The 15780-nt window shown below is 38.1% G+C and overlaps 1 protein-coding gene across 2 annotated transcripts in view; it reads left to right on the top strand.

Moving 5' to 3' along the window:
• CACNA2D3 (calcium voltage-gated channel auxiliary subunit alpha2delta 3) overlaps window positions 1-15780 on the top strand; it is a 913362-nt gene that overhangs the window by 858227 nt on the left and 39355 nt on the right. For both annotated transcript variants that reach the window (XM_053599985.1, XM_053599984.1), the window contains 3 exons: window positions 678-730; window positions 2419-2474; window positions 10131-10242. In XM_053599985.1, coding sequence (XP_053455960.1) covers window positions 678-730; window positions 2419-2474; window positions 10131-10242 — 221 coding nt within the window. The remainder of the gene's footprint in view (window positions 1-677; window positions 731-2418; window positions 2475-10130; window positions 10243-15780) is intronic.

Below are 15780 nucleotides of genomic sequence, written 5' to 3'. Positions count from 1 at the left end.
TTGAATTATCCACATAGGAAATATCACAGAGTAAACAATCCAACTGCTTTTTTTAATTAAAATATCTGAAATAAAGATTAGGCTGTCAATGCCTTCTTTTATAGAGTGAAGGGGCTTTTCTGCAAGGATAAAATCACGTGTTTATATGGTTATCATTTTTTCAAGTCCAAATATGTAAGTGTGAGAAAAGGCAGTTTAAATCCTACATCATTCATGGAAGGCATTAAAATCAAGTGTATGCAGTTTTTGCTTATTTCCATGAATGACATACAGTGATGAAGAACAGGGAATCCCCCTTCCACGAGGCAGCCTGTGAATTACCATTTGAAATTAGTTATATGATTCCAGCCCCTCAGCATTAGGCTGCGAAATATTAGCCCCCAGAGGGTAAAGGTTTAAACATCGTTTGCTGGACTTCCTTTTTCCTCCCAGTGATAACCCTTGTATTAGATCATGTTTATTTTACTTGTAAATCACATCTCACTAGAGTGGAGTTCAAAGTTTTAAAATGTTAGCTTTGGGATACAGTATCCAACCATTTTCTCCAGCTTCATTGTTTTTTAACATGATATCAATCTCCCTAGAAGAAAAACATTGTCTTTATGTAAAGCCTTAAGTTAAACTACAAATTTTGTGTGTGATACATTGTTTTTAAAGAATTGAATTCTTCTCTTCAGCCTTACAATGCTTTCCTCTCTGCGGTAAAATGGATAGTGACAGAACTTGTTTTGTAAGTACAATTTGCTGCATTTTTTTTTTTTTTACAGTAAACACAATTTATTTTAAAAGTCATTTTGCATCCAGTATTAGGTACATTCAATCATTAATTCATTATATTTTTATTGCCATTTTCAAATCCTGTATATATGCCTTATATGAGTCATTTTTTGATCTTTCTGTGGTTATATGCTCCTGTTTCTCTTTTTGTATTGTAAGTGAATTGAGAGACTGCTTCATGCTTTCAATAACTATGCGATTTATTATACTCCAAGATAACCTCATCTTGAAATATTAAACATCAAGACCAAAATTGTATTAAGTTATTCATAATAACCATTATACCCTTATGCCATTGTTAGCAGACTAACAGCTTGCAATACAGAATCCAAATGTATTCATTATGGTTACTATTAAATGTAAAATGGATTTCTGGCTGTTTCTCATGCAGCCTGGGTGGGCTCTGAACAGAAGAACACATCCTGTAGCTGTCCACTGCTACTTCAGGTGTCTTTGTGCATGGAGGGGTGAGGGTTTGTGAGACTGAAAGATTTTCTTAGGTGTGATTTGACTGTTTATCCTGCCAAATTACTGTCCATTATGGAGGGTGGTAGATGCTTCTGTAACTTAGGTAAGACTTGACATGGTATAAAGATGAAAACCTTGACTGCCAGAGCAGATATTGGACACATTATAGAAAAACTGTGTCCCACGAAAGGGAAGAATTTCATGAATGAGCATGTAAACCAGATTGTTTAAATTGCACCAAACTCTCTTATTTTCCCTTGTTAAAACTCCAGGTTTGTGGGTTTAAGGCAGATTTCTTACCCTTTGCTGAATAGACATTGTCCTCTTTATTGCCTCATTGTAACCTCCATGAAGTTAGCAACATTTATAAATTCAAGGGGGAAGTAAGTTCTCCATACATATAGGTGTGTAAGAAACAGAAAACCCATTAATGGAAAATGGTGGGGTTTTGATTGAGAGAGCACTATTAGGAACAATAGCCATGAAACTGAAAAAGAAATGACTGAATTTTGACCTCTCTCCATCAGTTTGAAAAGCGATTTTTATTATTTTTACATTCTTCACTAGAAATTTAAAAATGCTGATTTTTATAAAGTTGCATTGTAGCATAATTTCATAAAGAAAAATTCCACGTCTTCACACATATGCACATGTGTGGGCACACACCCCGGGGCAGGGTGCAGGAGGGGGAGGAAGGGAGAGGCTTAAACATGTTCGTGTTGCAGTATACATTTTGAAAGCATCCTTTATTACTGCAGAACATAGTCTAGTAGGGGAGAATATTCTGTTTGTATTTCTGAACTGAGGCAGAGAAAGCCTTAAGAAGTTGGCTGTTTACTGAAGAATCAGACTAGATGGTATTAATAGCAAATAATGCGTGAACAATAACTAGAAAACTATTTCAGCCTACCCAGCAGGAAGTTTCTCAGCTAGGTGTCTCTGAGTCTAGGTAAAGCTGATTTCCGGGTTTGGCTGGCATCAGGAATTAGGTAGCCTTTTACAAACAAGATAAAACCTGTAAAAATTCAGTGGTAACTCAACCAATCATGTTGATATCTCAAAAATTGTGATGTTATTCTTTCAAATGAGGTGAGCAATGCTAAGTAGCCCAGAATGTCATTGTTCTGTTCATGACGACCAAGTAACCACTGGGCTTTCCCACCATCTGTGTAGGTTTCTGGTGGAATTTAACCTCTGCAGTTGGTGGCACTCTGATATGACAGCTAAAGGTAAGCAGCAACTGGTTTCTATTTCCTAGCTCAGAGTGACAAACCCCGGGTTCACTGGCTACTTTTCATCAGGGATGTGCTGGCTGGCGTAAAACTCCCCAGGACAAAGTGATGAGTTTTCAGCTTTGTCAGCAAAAAGCCTCCCTTTGTGCTAAGTGCCGAACTCTCCAGTCTGACACAAAATTTCACAGGCTTCCTTCAGCCTGTGTTGAATGTATTTGACCTGTTTTTTTTAACTAAGGCTTCAAGGTCATACGTTACAAAGGTAAATTTTTCAAAAAGCTCATGTGCTGTGCTAAACATCTGAGGGCGACGGACACATTGCCTATGTCTCAGGCTGAATGAATGGTTAACCACGTTATTTTTGTTTTTACAACTAGTCTCATAAAACATACATCTGATGATATTATCCTTCCTGCTCACACGCCTTTGATGATTTAGCAGTGATTGGTAGAGACTTTTAGAGGCCTGAGTTGTGGCGTTAGATCAGTATAGGTTTGAGCTCTGGTTCAGAGGGCGGCCTCTGGCATGTTAGCTGATCTTCCTCCAAAGATGTTTTTTTATACTAAGCACATGGGGAAAATAAAATTAGTCTCTTAGGAAGGATGTGTGTGTGTGTGTAAGTGTGTGTAATAATAAGTTAAATCATGTTATATGTTGACCACAGTGACTGGAACGTAATAAGTCTGCAAAAAATGGTAGCTGTTAATTATGATGGTGATGACAGTGCTGGCCAGAACGATGATGATTATGTACCAGACCAGTGCTCCCTTGTGAGAGCTGTCTCCCAGTGGTCTGCCCTGGGCCTGCCTAATCACTGGATGTTTGTCAGATACACTGTGTTCTTTCTGTCCTTCCTTCACTCCTGTTCATTTTCTGACCTTGGATGCCAGAAACTAGCACACTGCTATAATTCTTATTATTTTTAATATTTGTCTTTTAAGAAGAAATTAGTAATATATCAGCATCCCTCCCCAGCTCCACCCTTGCCCCCTCCCCCACTGTTGGGTATATTTTAATTTGATATTCCCTTTCTTTGTCCTAAACCCCTCCACCCATGAGGATTCCCTCAGTTCCCCTGGGCAAATTTAGCAAGATTTTCTTCTTGCTTCAGCCCCAGTCAGCTCACACATGATTCCAGCTCTTCCCCACCATTATTGCATCAATTAGTTTGTGTGTTTTATACTAAACTAGAATGTCTTCATGGTAGGAGTTATGTCACATAGTAGGTGCTTAATCTTTGCTTATTAAATATCTTAGGAAATAAATCTTTCTTGTGCTGGGCAGGACCATCAGAATCACTATAGTCACAGCTTTGTAACTTGCAAATAGGCCCATTTTGCCTGAATCCAGGAACTCTAATTTCTGGTCATACCCAGGCTGATGTCTGCACAGCATGGCATCTGAGAACTGTCATCCTGGTGCTTGTGTGTCCAGGTGTGGCTCTGTCGTGAGAAGCTGGCAGCCCTGTGGAGCAGGACCCTTGTCCTCTGCTCTCATCCACACACAATTGTCCTGATGAACCCCCAGGCCTATGACCACTCCTTGTCCCTCTCTGCTGGGTTGGCACCAGTTCTGAATGACATTAAGTGCCCCACATCCCACCTGCAGAAATGTAGCTTAAGGAAATAAACTGAGGTGGAAACAAAGCTTCCTATGGTAGGATGATCACCACTAAGGAATTCACGATGGTAAATACTGCTAGATTTTTAAATGTCTAACAATAAAATCCATTTTAATATAAATTACAACCCATCCACAGAAAGGCAGATTACTGTGCTTCTGAAATAAAAATGTTTATGAAATTAAGTAATAAAGCAAAAAAATTCAAACCCAAAATATGAAACTCTATATACACCAAAAAGACATCAAATCCTGGAGAGGAAGGGGTGCAGAATTAAGGGAAAGCAGAGAGGGGAGGGTGGGCGTGGAGGGTCGCGGTGTGGGACACACCTTTTGGGGATGGGACACAATTATAAGAGGGACTTTACCTAACAAATGCAGTCATTGCAACCTGGTTTTTTATACCTTCAATGAATCCCCAACAACAAAAAAAAAAAGGGTCAGCAATCAGTGCGGAGAAAAGGGGAGTCAAGAAACAGATCAAAATATGATTTCTCTTGGGCAAACAACACTGTCATGTCCTCAAAAGACAATGTAATCAATGGTGTGAACTTGCTTTTGTTCCAATTGCACATGATTTGACAGAGAAAGATGGGAAGGAACCTGTTGAACAGGTGCTTGTTATCCCCACTCCCTCCCAACCAGGCTGTGCGCTCTTGGAAGGAGAGTGGCTGTTTAGCCTCGTGATTAAGGGTCCTGGGTTTGAAGTCAGACAGCCCTTCTCTGCTTCTTGCTAGCTGTGAGGGTGCGGGCAAGTCCCTTGGTCTCTCTGGGCTTTGGTTTCCTCGTTTGTCACAGAGGAAATAATAAACAAGACATGGTTGTAAGAAAGGAATCCAGCGTTGTGCACACAACCCAGGCGTAAGCCCTCATGGACCCGTCCAGAGTGACAAGTGCACGTATTTGGGGCGGTGGTGGTTTGGGGCTAAGATGTTTGGCTGTTCCTTAGGACTTTGCCCAGTGCTCAGGGCAGCAGCCTGGGTGCTGCCAGTGGTTTACTTTTTGACCTTTTTCTTCACACCCAATGGAGATGCTCCCTCTTCCTCATGCCAGACTCTCTCCCACCTCCCTCTTTCTCAACTTGACCTCGTTCCCTTCCCCATGACCTGCTACCACAGACATCTACCCACACTCTTGTTTTGTTCCTGCAGATTTGACAGTTAGTTGGGAGTTTTTATTGAGCACCGGTCACTGTGATCTTTGCCTAGGACAATGGTTTTCAATAAAAAGGGGGCAATTTTGCCCCCTAGGGCTCACTGCAATGTCTGGAGACATTTTGGGTTGTCACAACTTGGGAAGGGCTTGTAACCAGAATTTGGGAGAGGGCAGGGAAGCTGCTATACACCTGTGATAACAGGACAGCCTTCCCTTCCGACAGAGAATTATTCCACTCAAAATGTCAATAGTGCTGCTGCCGAGAAACTCTGGCCTAGAGCGAGGAGGGTAGGGTGGGGGATAATGAATAAGGGATTCAGAGATATTTGGGATACTTGGGACGCATATACACAGTTGGACCAACAGTGGTTGAACCTTTACTTAAGGGGAATGATGTGATACTTTAATTCTCTGTTTCCTGTTCCTTAGTAGGTAATGACGACAAGTCCTCTTACTCCACTGCCAGACTGCGAGACCTCCTTTCCACAGACAGTAGAAAGCTTTTGTCACATAATGACATTGCTGACACATGGTATGCTGATACACAGGGCTTTGCCATTTCCAGAGATCTGACACGTAGATTACCTTGCAATCCCTTTAACATACCTGAGTGGTGGGTACTGCTAGAATTTGTCACCAAACCTCTCTGAGCCAGACAATGAACTCAGACCTAAGCCGAGCCTGCCCCTCAGTTAGATAATGATGGGGCCGCAGGCTGCCCTTCTTTAAGGCCATGCATTGAGCCAGATGCTGCACAGAAATTGTCTAATTATCTCATTCAGGTCTTCAGCCCTCTTCTGGGCATGAATATGACTTTTTCCATTCTATAGATGAAGTAAATAAGTCATATGGAGGTGAATTAACTTATCCTCAAGATTTCTATCATTGAGATATCTTATTAAACATAAATGTAGATCCTAGACTCAGCGTAAGGAGGAGAAAGTTTCAGGCACCATATCATAATGACTTGTAATGGTTCTTCATTCTAAACTTACTATTCCCTCTCTAGATAAAGACCCTGAGCTGAGATACACATCTTTGTTTTAGCTAAAAATGGAATCCATAATTATACTGTTTATCTGCTTCATTTCCTTAATGAAGGGGACTGTGGAAGCCCATTTCTGCTTGATTATCACAAAGGTATCATTTTTGTGAAGTTGCACAAAGAGAATGGGGCTTGCTGGCACCCGGTTGTGAATGGGGGTGCATTCACAGAGACAAAAAAAAAAGAGGAAGGCTTTCAAATGGCAAATCTATTCATTCCCGATTGTCTGTGCATAATTACTGTGAACTCAAGTAAGTTATTCTCATCAGGGACATTTGTTGCTAAGGGAAAATTAAAGTTCTATTGTGTGAGTGCTCCACTGGATGCTCTGCTGTGAGTGAGTGATAGGTCACAGTGACATCTCCAGTGTGGCTGGGTGGGAGGCAGGGCGCTCACTACTCTGCGAGGGCGTGGGGTATAGGCTTCCAGCATGGGAGTGCCTGGCCTTGCATCTGGACTCCATCACTCACTGCAGTGTGACTTTGGGCTGCGTCTTAATTTCTCTGAGCTTTAGTTTTCTCATCTCCACAATGGGATAGTATCAGGGCCTTGATCATTACGTGGTGATGAAAATCATGTCCATGCAAAGGGCCTAACATTGTGTGAGGCATGTAGTGAATTAATTCTTAATGAGTTTTGGTTGTGAAGATGATGGTTGGTAGTATTCTGTTGTTTAAGCCAATGGTGATTGTGATGAGACAGTCTTTGTAAGACTCAAGGCAGGCTGTGTCTGCTTTATGAGCCTCAGTTTTCCCTTCTGGAAAAAGAAGGAATTAGCCTAGCTGAGCTCCATGATCCTTATGTACCCACACCTTTTTAAGACAGTGAGTTTTGAATGCCTAAGAATTAAAATTCAGTAACCAATAATTTCCTGGTGGCCTTGGTTATTGATTTGAAATTCCCTGGATGAACAGTAGTGACTGACATATATATACATGTGGTGTTTTCCATAGCACTCTAGACAAAGAAAAGTCTTCATGTGAAGCCATGTTATTTAGATTAAATGTGACCATGGTTTTATATGATAATTCATGTGTTTCCCAAAAGTACATCAAGCAACTGCCAGCCAGTCGATAGCCATGCTATACATAGACGCAAGAGTTTATCACCCCATCAGCATGGGGTACCCTACAATTGTCAAAGAAGAAAGCATTTTATCTCCAGAAAGGACCAGGGCCAAATGAGTCTCACCATTGAGAGTGCTGGACTCATTCCATTGAAACTGGGCCCAGACAATTGGAATTAGAGATAGCGCAATTATCCGACTTATTTAAATCCCACGTGCTGCCTATTTTAGTCTGACCCAAAGACCTTTCTTACATTTTTTTCATTGGCCAAACTTCACAGAACAGTTAAGTATATACATGCTGGAGCCAGACAGCTCAAGGTCAAATTTTGGCTCTGCCACATACTTAATGAATGAATTTGGGCAATTTCCCCCAGTCCTCTCTCCTCCATTCACCTTCTACAGAAATGATATAACAATTGTTTGTACTTCGTAGTTTATTTTAAAATTTTGTCATGTTTTCCTGTGAAATAAATTGGTATATATAAATCAGAACAACATCTGGCACATAGCAATTTCTTCATAAATGTAGCTGTTGCCATTGTTAGGCTTTCATACGTCATTGCATGTTTATGTCCTATCGACTTATAATCTGTACTATTGTATACATCAGCTTTATTTCATTTTAATGGACCCACTTTTTGGAATTCTAATAATTTAAATATAAAAATGAAGCTCCTTAAATTGAAAATCAGAGTCACTTGCCACACAGAAAAATCAACTACAAAAATAAGAACCATGGAAATAAGAAGTGTTACCAAATTGTAGCCAGATTCTCTGAGCTTTATGTTTGGCCTCCCCAGATTAAAAGGAAGGAAAAGTAAATGGAAGAAATAAGTGAAAATGAAAGAAAGATGGTAAAATCTTCCCAGTACCAAACAAAGATGTCCTCCTTACAAAACAGGCACTGGAAAAGAATTGGGAAGAGAGTGGTGTGCTCACCAAGTGCTTCTTTGTGTTTTTACTGTCTGGCTTGGAGCATCAAAAATCACTTTACCTTCCACCTGAACAGCAAGCGATTTGTCATAAGGGACTGATGTTCTCACGTTTTCCTCATCCACTTCATTTTCTTGAAAAATACCATTGAAGAGAATCAGTCCTGTATTCAGCCGGCATTTAATGTCCCTTCTGATGAGCTAGCACCCACTGGGCACAGGAGGCCAGTGTCAGAGGCCTGGGCGAGTGTTGGTAGAATAACCAGAACCAGCACCTTGCAGCCAGTGGAATCAGAAGGCAGGCATCTTGCTTGCCTTTCCTACCAAAAAGCAATGACTAAAGAAGATTGGCAGTCCAAGGACTCAGTAAAATGAGCAAAGAACATGAGTGCAGAAGTCATGGTGGTAAGAACAGACCCTCAGATGACACTCACAATGTGCCAGCTGCTTTCATGTAATTTATTTGATTCCTAAGCAGCCACGTGAGCTCAGTACTGTTATTTCCCTTTGCAGATGAGGACACTAAGGTGTAGAGAGGTTAAAGACTCACCTGACATCACACGGCTATAGCACACATCATTGTGTTAAAATCCTGTTGTGTTTGAGGATTGCAAATAATTATGTTATTTTTCTATATAAAAACACCAAACAAAACCTTTTTACAAAGATTGGATTGTTGGAAACCAATAAGCTTCCCATTGGGGGAATGTTGATGAGTACGTCTCCCATGAAGAGCATCCCCATTTTACAGATGAGAATACTGAGGATTAACTAGATGAAACAGAGCAAGGATTCACACTCCAAAGTTCTCTTATTTCTGAGCCTTCACTCTTAATTACTCTGCTATAGTATTGTCATCATTTTAATGTCACAATGGCTTCATTAGAATACTAGGGTTGTTTTTGTCACCGTTGCTGCTATTATTATTGTCATTATTATCTGACATTTACTTACCATTCATTATGTCCCAGGTACTGTACTAGGTACTCAACATATATTGTTTCATTTAAACTTCTCACATTGGCGGCGCCTGTGGCTCAGCGGGTAGGGCGCTGGTCCCATATGCCGGAGGTGGTGGGTTCAAACCCAGTCCCGGCCAAAAATAAATAAATAAATAAATAAAAATAAACTTCTCACATCAACCTCCAATAGGGCTTTATTATCCCCCAATTTACAAATAAGAAAACTGAGACTTAGGTTTTGGATCTTGTCCACTGGACACAACTTGTTTAAATAATTTCATCAGCACCAAGCCTTTACCGAGTTCCTACTATGTGCTCATCTGTATACCAGGGTTATTTTGTGCTTTAAAATTGACATGGTATATTATTGAACAAGGAACTTCATAATAGTAGGATTTGGTTCATGGCTGTGCTTCAAAGACATTACGTATTTTACTATTTCATATTTCAATTTTCTTTCTATAATAAAACCATGCAATTGTATCATGACCTTTGTCTCACCCTAAATAATATGGTATAACTTATATTTTATACATTTATTCAGATATACATATGTGTTGTTGCTAAGTTTGAGTGAGTCTGAGGTCAGAGGACCCAGTGATTGATGTTGTCCCAGAAAGTAGAATTCTTGTGATGCATAAATGATAGCTGATCAAGCCAACACAACTGCTTGAGGAATTATAGCTTATAGGGTTGCTTGGCAGATGAAATCACTTGACTAATTAGAAAATAATGCATGATGCTGTGCCTAGAAAAATCACAGAGCAGCAGGAGCGGAACTGCACTCTGAGTTGCTGTGAGCTGCCAGTCACAATATTGAGCCTGTGCCTTGTTTTCTTGGTCTTTCCCCCCCCCCCCTTATTCCTACAGCCCAGAAATTGAAACAGACCCTGGAGCCTTGTGATACTGAATATCCAGCATTTGTCTCTGAGCGCACCATCAAGGAGACCACGGGGAACATTGCTTGTGAAGACTGCTCCAAGTAAGCCAGCCCTACTCAATCCCCTCCCCTCCACCTTTCTGCAGAGTACAGAACTTTCCCAGATGGATCAGTGCGATGACATGATAATATGCATGCAATTACACTGAGAGCAGAGAGATAGACATGGCTGCCCTCTTGCATAAGGAAGCACTTCTATCAGCTTGTAAGAAATACCACTTGGTTTTGCCAGGTCATTGGGAAGCATTCAGAATGCACGAAAATAGCAGACGTTTAGTCCAATTTGTTGATGTTTTGATAAAGTCCTAATTGGTGTTTTTCCAGTTGATAGTTGGCGATTTCAACTAGTTACTTTAGGAATATTCTTAGGTATCATTTTTGAAGGCGCCAAGCCTTCACGATCCACCCACAACTGTTGTACTGGGGGTGGAGTCTCGGTGGTTTAACATACGTTTCCTGTGGTTACAAATGAGGCTGAGCCTCTGGTGTTATTGGCCATTTGGGGTTTCTGACCTCTGTATTTTAATTGGAAGTTCCCTATCCAGTGGCTGAATCTATTCTATTGATTTACGTGTTCATTCTATTTCTTATATAATTTCTTTACAATGGTATGCATTCTGTTATGGGTTTTCCTATTCCAGGCTGGTCTTGAACTCTTGAGCTCAAGCAGTCCTCCCTCCTCAGCCTTCTGAGTAGCTAAGGCTACAGATCCATGAGACATAGTTTTCTTTCATTTTTATTTGAATACAGTGTAATTTATACTTTTATTATCTGTGCATGCTGTGCTTTGCTTGAAAACTTCTCATCTGCCGTAAGATTATCATAATATTCTCTTATATTTTTATTCTGAATACTTCAATGTGTTGCCTTTAAATTAAAAAAAAATAATCCCTCTGGAATTTGTGTGTGCGGCATGAGCTAGGGTTCTACTTTGGTCCTTTTCCATATAATCGGCCAGTTAACTCACACTTTTTATTGGAGAATATTCATTTTCACAATAGTTTATCACACCTATATCATGGGCTTAAGTTCCCATCTATCTGACAGTCTGTTTCCATTAATTATGGTTCATTAATACCCAAGTCAATACCAGGTCTCTTTAATTATTATAGCTTTATAATATGGCTTGGCATTTCGGATAATAAGTATCTTTTCCTTATGCTTCTTCTGAGTTGTCTTGGTTATTCTTGACTTTTTGCTCTTTCATATTAATTTTGGAATCAGTTTGTTCATTTCTGTGAATTCTGATGGGTTTTGATGAAAGTTGCTATAAGTTATAGGTTAATTTGAAGATAATAGCTATTGTTTATAATAAACTCTCATTAATAAACTGAGTATATCTTTATTTACATGTCTTTTGATATGCCTTTTAATACTGTTTTATAATTTTATTTATAATATATTTTTATCTAGACAGTCTATAGTTTTTTTAATCATAAATACTATATATTTAAAACTACCTCCCTAATTTGTGCTGACTAGCACATGAGAACATCACTGGTTTCTCATATTGAGTATTATGTCCAACAAATTGCCATTGCTCTTTTAGGTTTAATAGTTTGTATATAGATGCTCTTGGAATTTTTGCATTAATTCTTTTTTTTTTTCTCTTATTGCACTAGACTATAACTATTCATGGTTGCATAGAAGCAGTGAGATTAGGCAGCCACGTCTCATTCCTGATTTAAAGGAAGTACTCCTAATAATTACATGTTAAACATGATGCTAGCTAAAGGGTATTTTTTATTGCAGTAAAATATAAAGAATATAAACCTTACCATTTTAAAACATATAATTTAAGTGCATTAAGTACATTCACAGCGCTATGCAACCATCGCTATTTCCAGAATTGCTGTAAGTTTTTGGAATTTAACCATTTGTTAGATTTAAAAAAACTTGTACAGGAGTTTTTATTGCTATTTTTATGGCTTGAAACCTGTATGGATGTTGAATTTATTAAAATTTTTTTTCTATATCATTACTAAAGTAATTTGTTAATGTGAGATATGACATACATTTTTTAATTTTAATTATAAAAAATATACACTGTAAGTATCATTCATAGCAGATAGGTTTTAGAATGTGAAGACGTATTTGCTTTTCCAGGGGAACCTTCATTGTCATGATTACAAAAAAGTGTACAAACATATTAAACACATTGCTAAATTCATTTTTCTCACACTATACTATGAATTTTCTTTTATCTATGCTTGAAAAAGAGAGTGGCTATGTTTTTCCTTTCCTGTACCGTCATTTGGCTTTGCTGTTAAGGTCCCTTTTTTGTCACAAAATTACTTGAAAATGTCTCTCTTTCTCTAACATTTGTTCCATTTCATGGAAGATGGAATAATGGTATCTGTTTCTCCTAGGTTTGGTAAAACCCATAAAAGTTATTAGTGACTAATGAGATCTGGGTGTGCGTGTAAATTTACAACTACTAAATTAGTTTCTTTTGTGGCTATCTCTGGATTTTCCATTTCTTTTTGAAGTACGTTTGTTTATTTCTTAGAGAATTGACTACATCATCTTGCTTTTCAAGTTTATTGCATCCATTTATTAATAGTGTTCTCTTTTGATTAAAAAGGCTATTATATTGTGATATTTTGTCCCTTTTAAATGTTTTTAGTTGGCTTTCTCTCCCTCTGTCTCTCTTTCCTCAAACTGCCAGAGATATGTTTGTTTTGTCTTTCTTCTATGTTTTGGGGATTTACTCTGTTTTTTTATTTTCTAACATTTTGTGCTTAATGCTTAGCTGTTCAGCTTTATTTTCTGTCTACAGGTATAGCTATTTGCATATAGGTAAGTTTCTCTCTGTATTCCAGTGCATCTCTATAAATTTAAAGTGTAGGGCTTTGTGTGTTATTCAGGTCTAACGGTTTTCCAATTTTTACCATTCTTTATCTATAAATTCTTTGTATTTTAAAATTACCTGATATATGTTGATAAATCCATTCTTATTATTTATGTCTAATAAATGGCCTTGTGGTCTGTGTAACACATCTCATTAAGTATATGTGGAAATTTTGTATTCGGTCTAGTACTTGTCTATGTATTTCAGAATCAAGTTACATTCTGTCAGAGCTGAGTATAGGGATCATATTAGTTTAGCATGTTAATTGTGTTTCAGACCTTCCTTTTTTATTCATTCTATTTTAGATGTCAATTAATCTCTCATCAGGATTACAGAGTTTTCAACTCCTACATACCATGAAATGCATTTTGCTTTCTACATTTTGAAGTTATATTACTATGGGCGTTCTGATTCAAGACTATTATGGTTTCCTAATAAATCCTTCCTTTTATCACTGTGTAACAACTCCTCTTCCTCCATGAAAATGCTTTATGCCCTAATGTCTATTTGGTTTGCTAATAGCATAGGTACATTAGCTCTTTGGGAGGGGGGGTAATATTTCTTAGGCATATTTCCTCCTTCCTTCTATTTTCAACCTTTGTCACTTTGTTCTAGGATTTTGTTTTAGAAATAGAATATAGCTGGATTTGAAATTTTATTATGTCTATTATCTGGTAGATTTAATCTTTTAAAATTTACTGTGCTTACTGACAAGTCTGGATTCTTTCTGCCATCATTTTATATGCTTTGTATTTCCCATGTGTTTTCTTGGCTTCTCAGTCTTCTGTTGGATTGAGTTTTCTCTAATCCCTTTTCTCTTACCGGTATGTAAAGTATACATTCTATTCTTTTAGTAGTTTCTTTTAGTCTTTTTAACATGTTTCAATGGGTGAGGAACTCCTCCCTCCTCCGGAACAAACAAAAGCTCCGGACCCTTTAATGTGGATTACTTCTCATCTCTTTCATACAATATTTTATGACAGTATAGTTCTGGGTTTTTAACTCAGTCAATTATCATTGTGTTACTGCCTACATACTTAGCTACTTTTTTTTTTTTTTTACCAGTGTTCTCATCATGGATTTTTTTTTTTTAAACCATTACTTTTTTTTTTCTTAACAGTACTTTAGAAGTTTTTTCAAGAATGATCCGGGAGGGATAAATTCTCTCATTCTTTGCCTTATTTAGCTTGATATTACTCTGTGGTGCTAACTCTACAGCATATAAAATCGAAACTTTTGAAGATATCATTCCCTTATTTTCTGACTTTTAGCTATGCACCTTTGTAAGTAGCCTGGCATTTTTCCCTGCTTTGGTGGCTTTTACAGTGTTCATTCTCTTTGGAATGTTCTGAAATTTCACTGAAGTGATTCTATATATAAGTTTATCTCTATTTGTTTATATGCTTTTTTCTTAATAATTTCTTTAAACTCATAGTTCATTAATCTTTTTTGATAATGTCTAGTTTGTTGCTTTGAAAATACATTGAGTTTTTAATATAGATGACTTTCTAGAAGTTTTGTTTGCTTTTTAAAAAAAATACGTTTTCCTTTTATATGCAGTCTTATTCTGAGGTTCTCTACTGAATTAAAAAGTTCTTTGAAAACTGTTCCAGTAGTTTCAGTTTGGTGGCATCATTATTTTTAATCTATCTGCTTTCTTTCCTAATAGATTATTTGCTCATATATTGGGTCATTTTTTACTGTGGACTGATCTTTCCTGTGAAGTATTTCTCTGGGAATAGAATGGAGTTTGAGTTTCTCTTCGTAACACATTTGCATTTGGGCTTCTATCACATATTCTATTAGTATTGACTGGGAATAATTATGTAATTTTTTGTATTGGGGAATTTCTGCACCATATAATTACAGTAAATATTTTTCTCAGCGGCATGCAGTTTAGGCTTGATGTTTGATTTCTCATAAGCAATCCTGTTTTTCCTATTCAGAGCTTCAGAGAGTACCAGATTATCAGTTTTTTATATTCAGCAATAAATTTAAGAATTAGCTTTTAGTATTTTATAAGCTGTTGTGTATTTAAATGTGTTTGTATTATGTTACTATTTCATCTCGTGTATCTGAGTGTGTGAAGCAAGATTGCTTTCACATTGGCCCATGTTGGAGTTTTCTCTTCTGACTGGGGACTTAGAGCCCCTCACCCCCAAAAGACTGACGTATAGCAAGATAGAGCAGGAACAGTGGAAGCAGAGAGTTCAGAATGGGAGTCCTAACTCCATGATCCTGCTCTCACCTTCGGCAAAAACTTAACTCTTTAAAGCTCAGCCCCTCCCTGGGTAATTTGAGAGATAGTAATAGGAAGCAGAGCAGGGGCTGGTTGTTGTGAATTTAGGGTAATGCCTAGAACAGAGTAAACACTCAGTGGTTGGCCACATTTAATACACGCATAACACTGTGGACTGTGGGTTGGTGTGCCTCCCAAATGCGTATGTCAGAACCTAACCCCTGATGTCAGTCTCTGCTCTCATGAAAAGGAGGCTTGAAGGAGCCTGTTTGCCCCTTCTACCATGCGAGGACACAGCTGGTAGTTTCCATCTGTGAAGCACAAAATGAGCCCTCACCAGACACTGAATCCAGGGGGCCTCAATTTTAGAATTCCCAGCCTGGTGAACTGTAAGCAACAAACACATTTCTGTTATTTATCAATTACCCAGTCTAACGTATTTTGTTATAGCAGCCTGAATGGACTGAAACCCATAACATCGTGTGTGTGT

This window comes from Nycticebus coucang, chromosome 8 (genome assembly GCF_027406575.1).
Source record: "Nycticebus coucang isolate mNycCou1 chromosome 8, mNycCou1.pri, whole genome shotgun sequence".
Lineage (NCBI taxonomy): Eukaryota > Metazoa > Chordata > Mammalia > Primates > Lorisidae > Nycticebus > Nycticebus coucang.
Note: the sequence above shows the minus strand (reverse complement) of the source record. Positions and strands in the feature narration are given on the sequence as shown.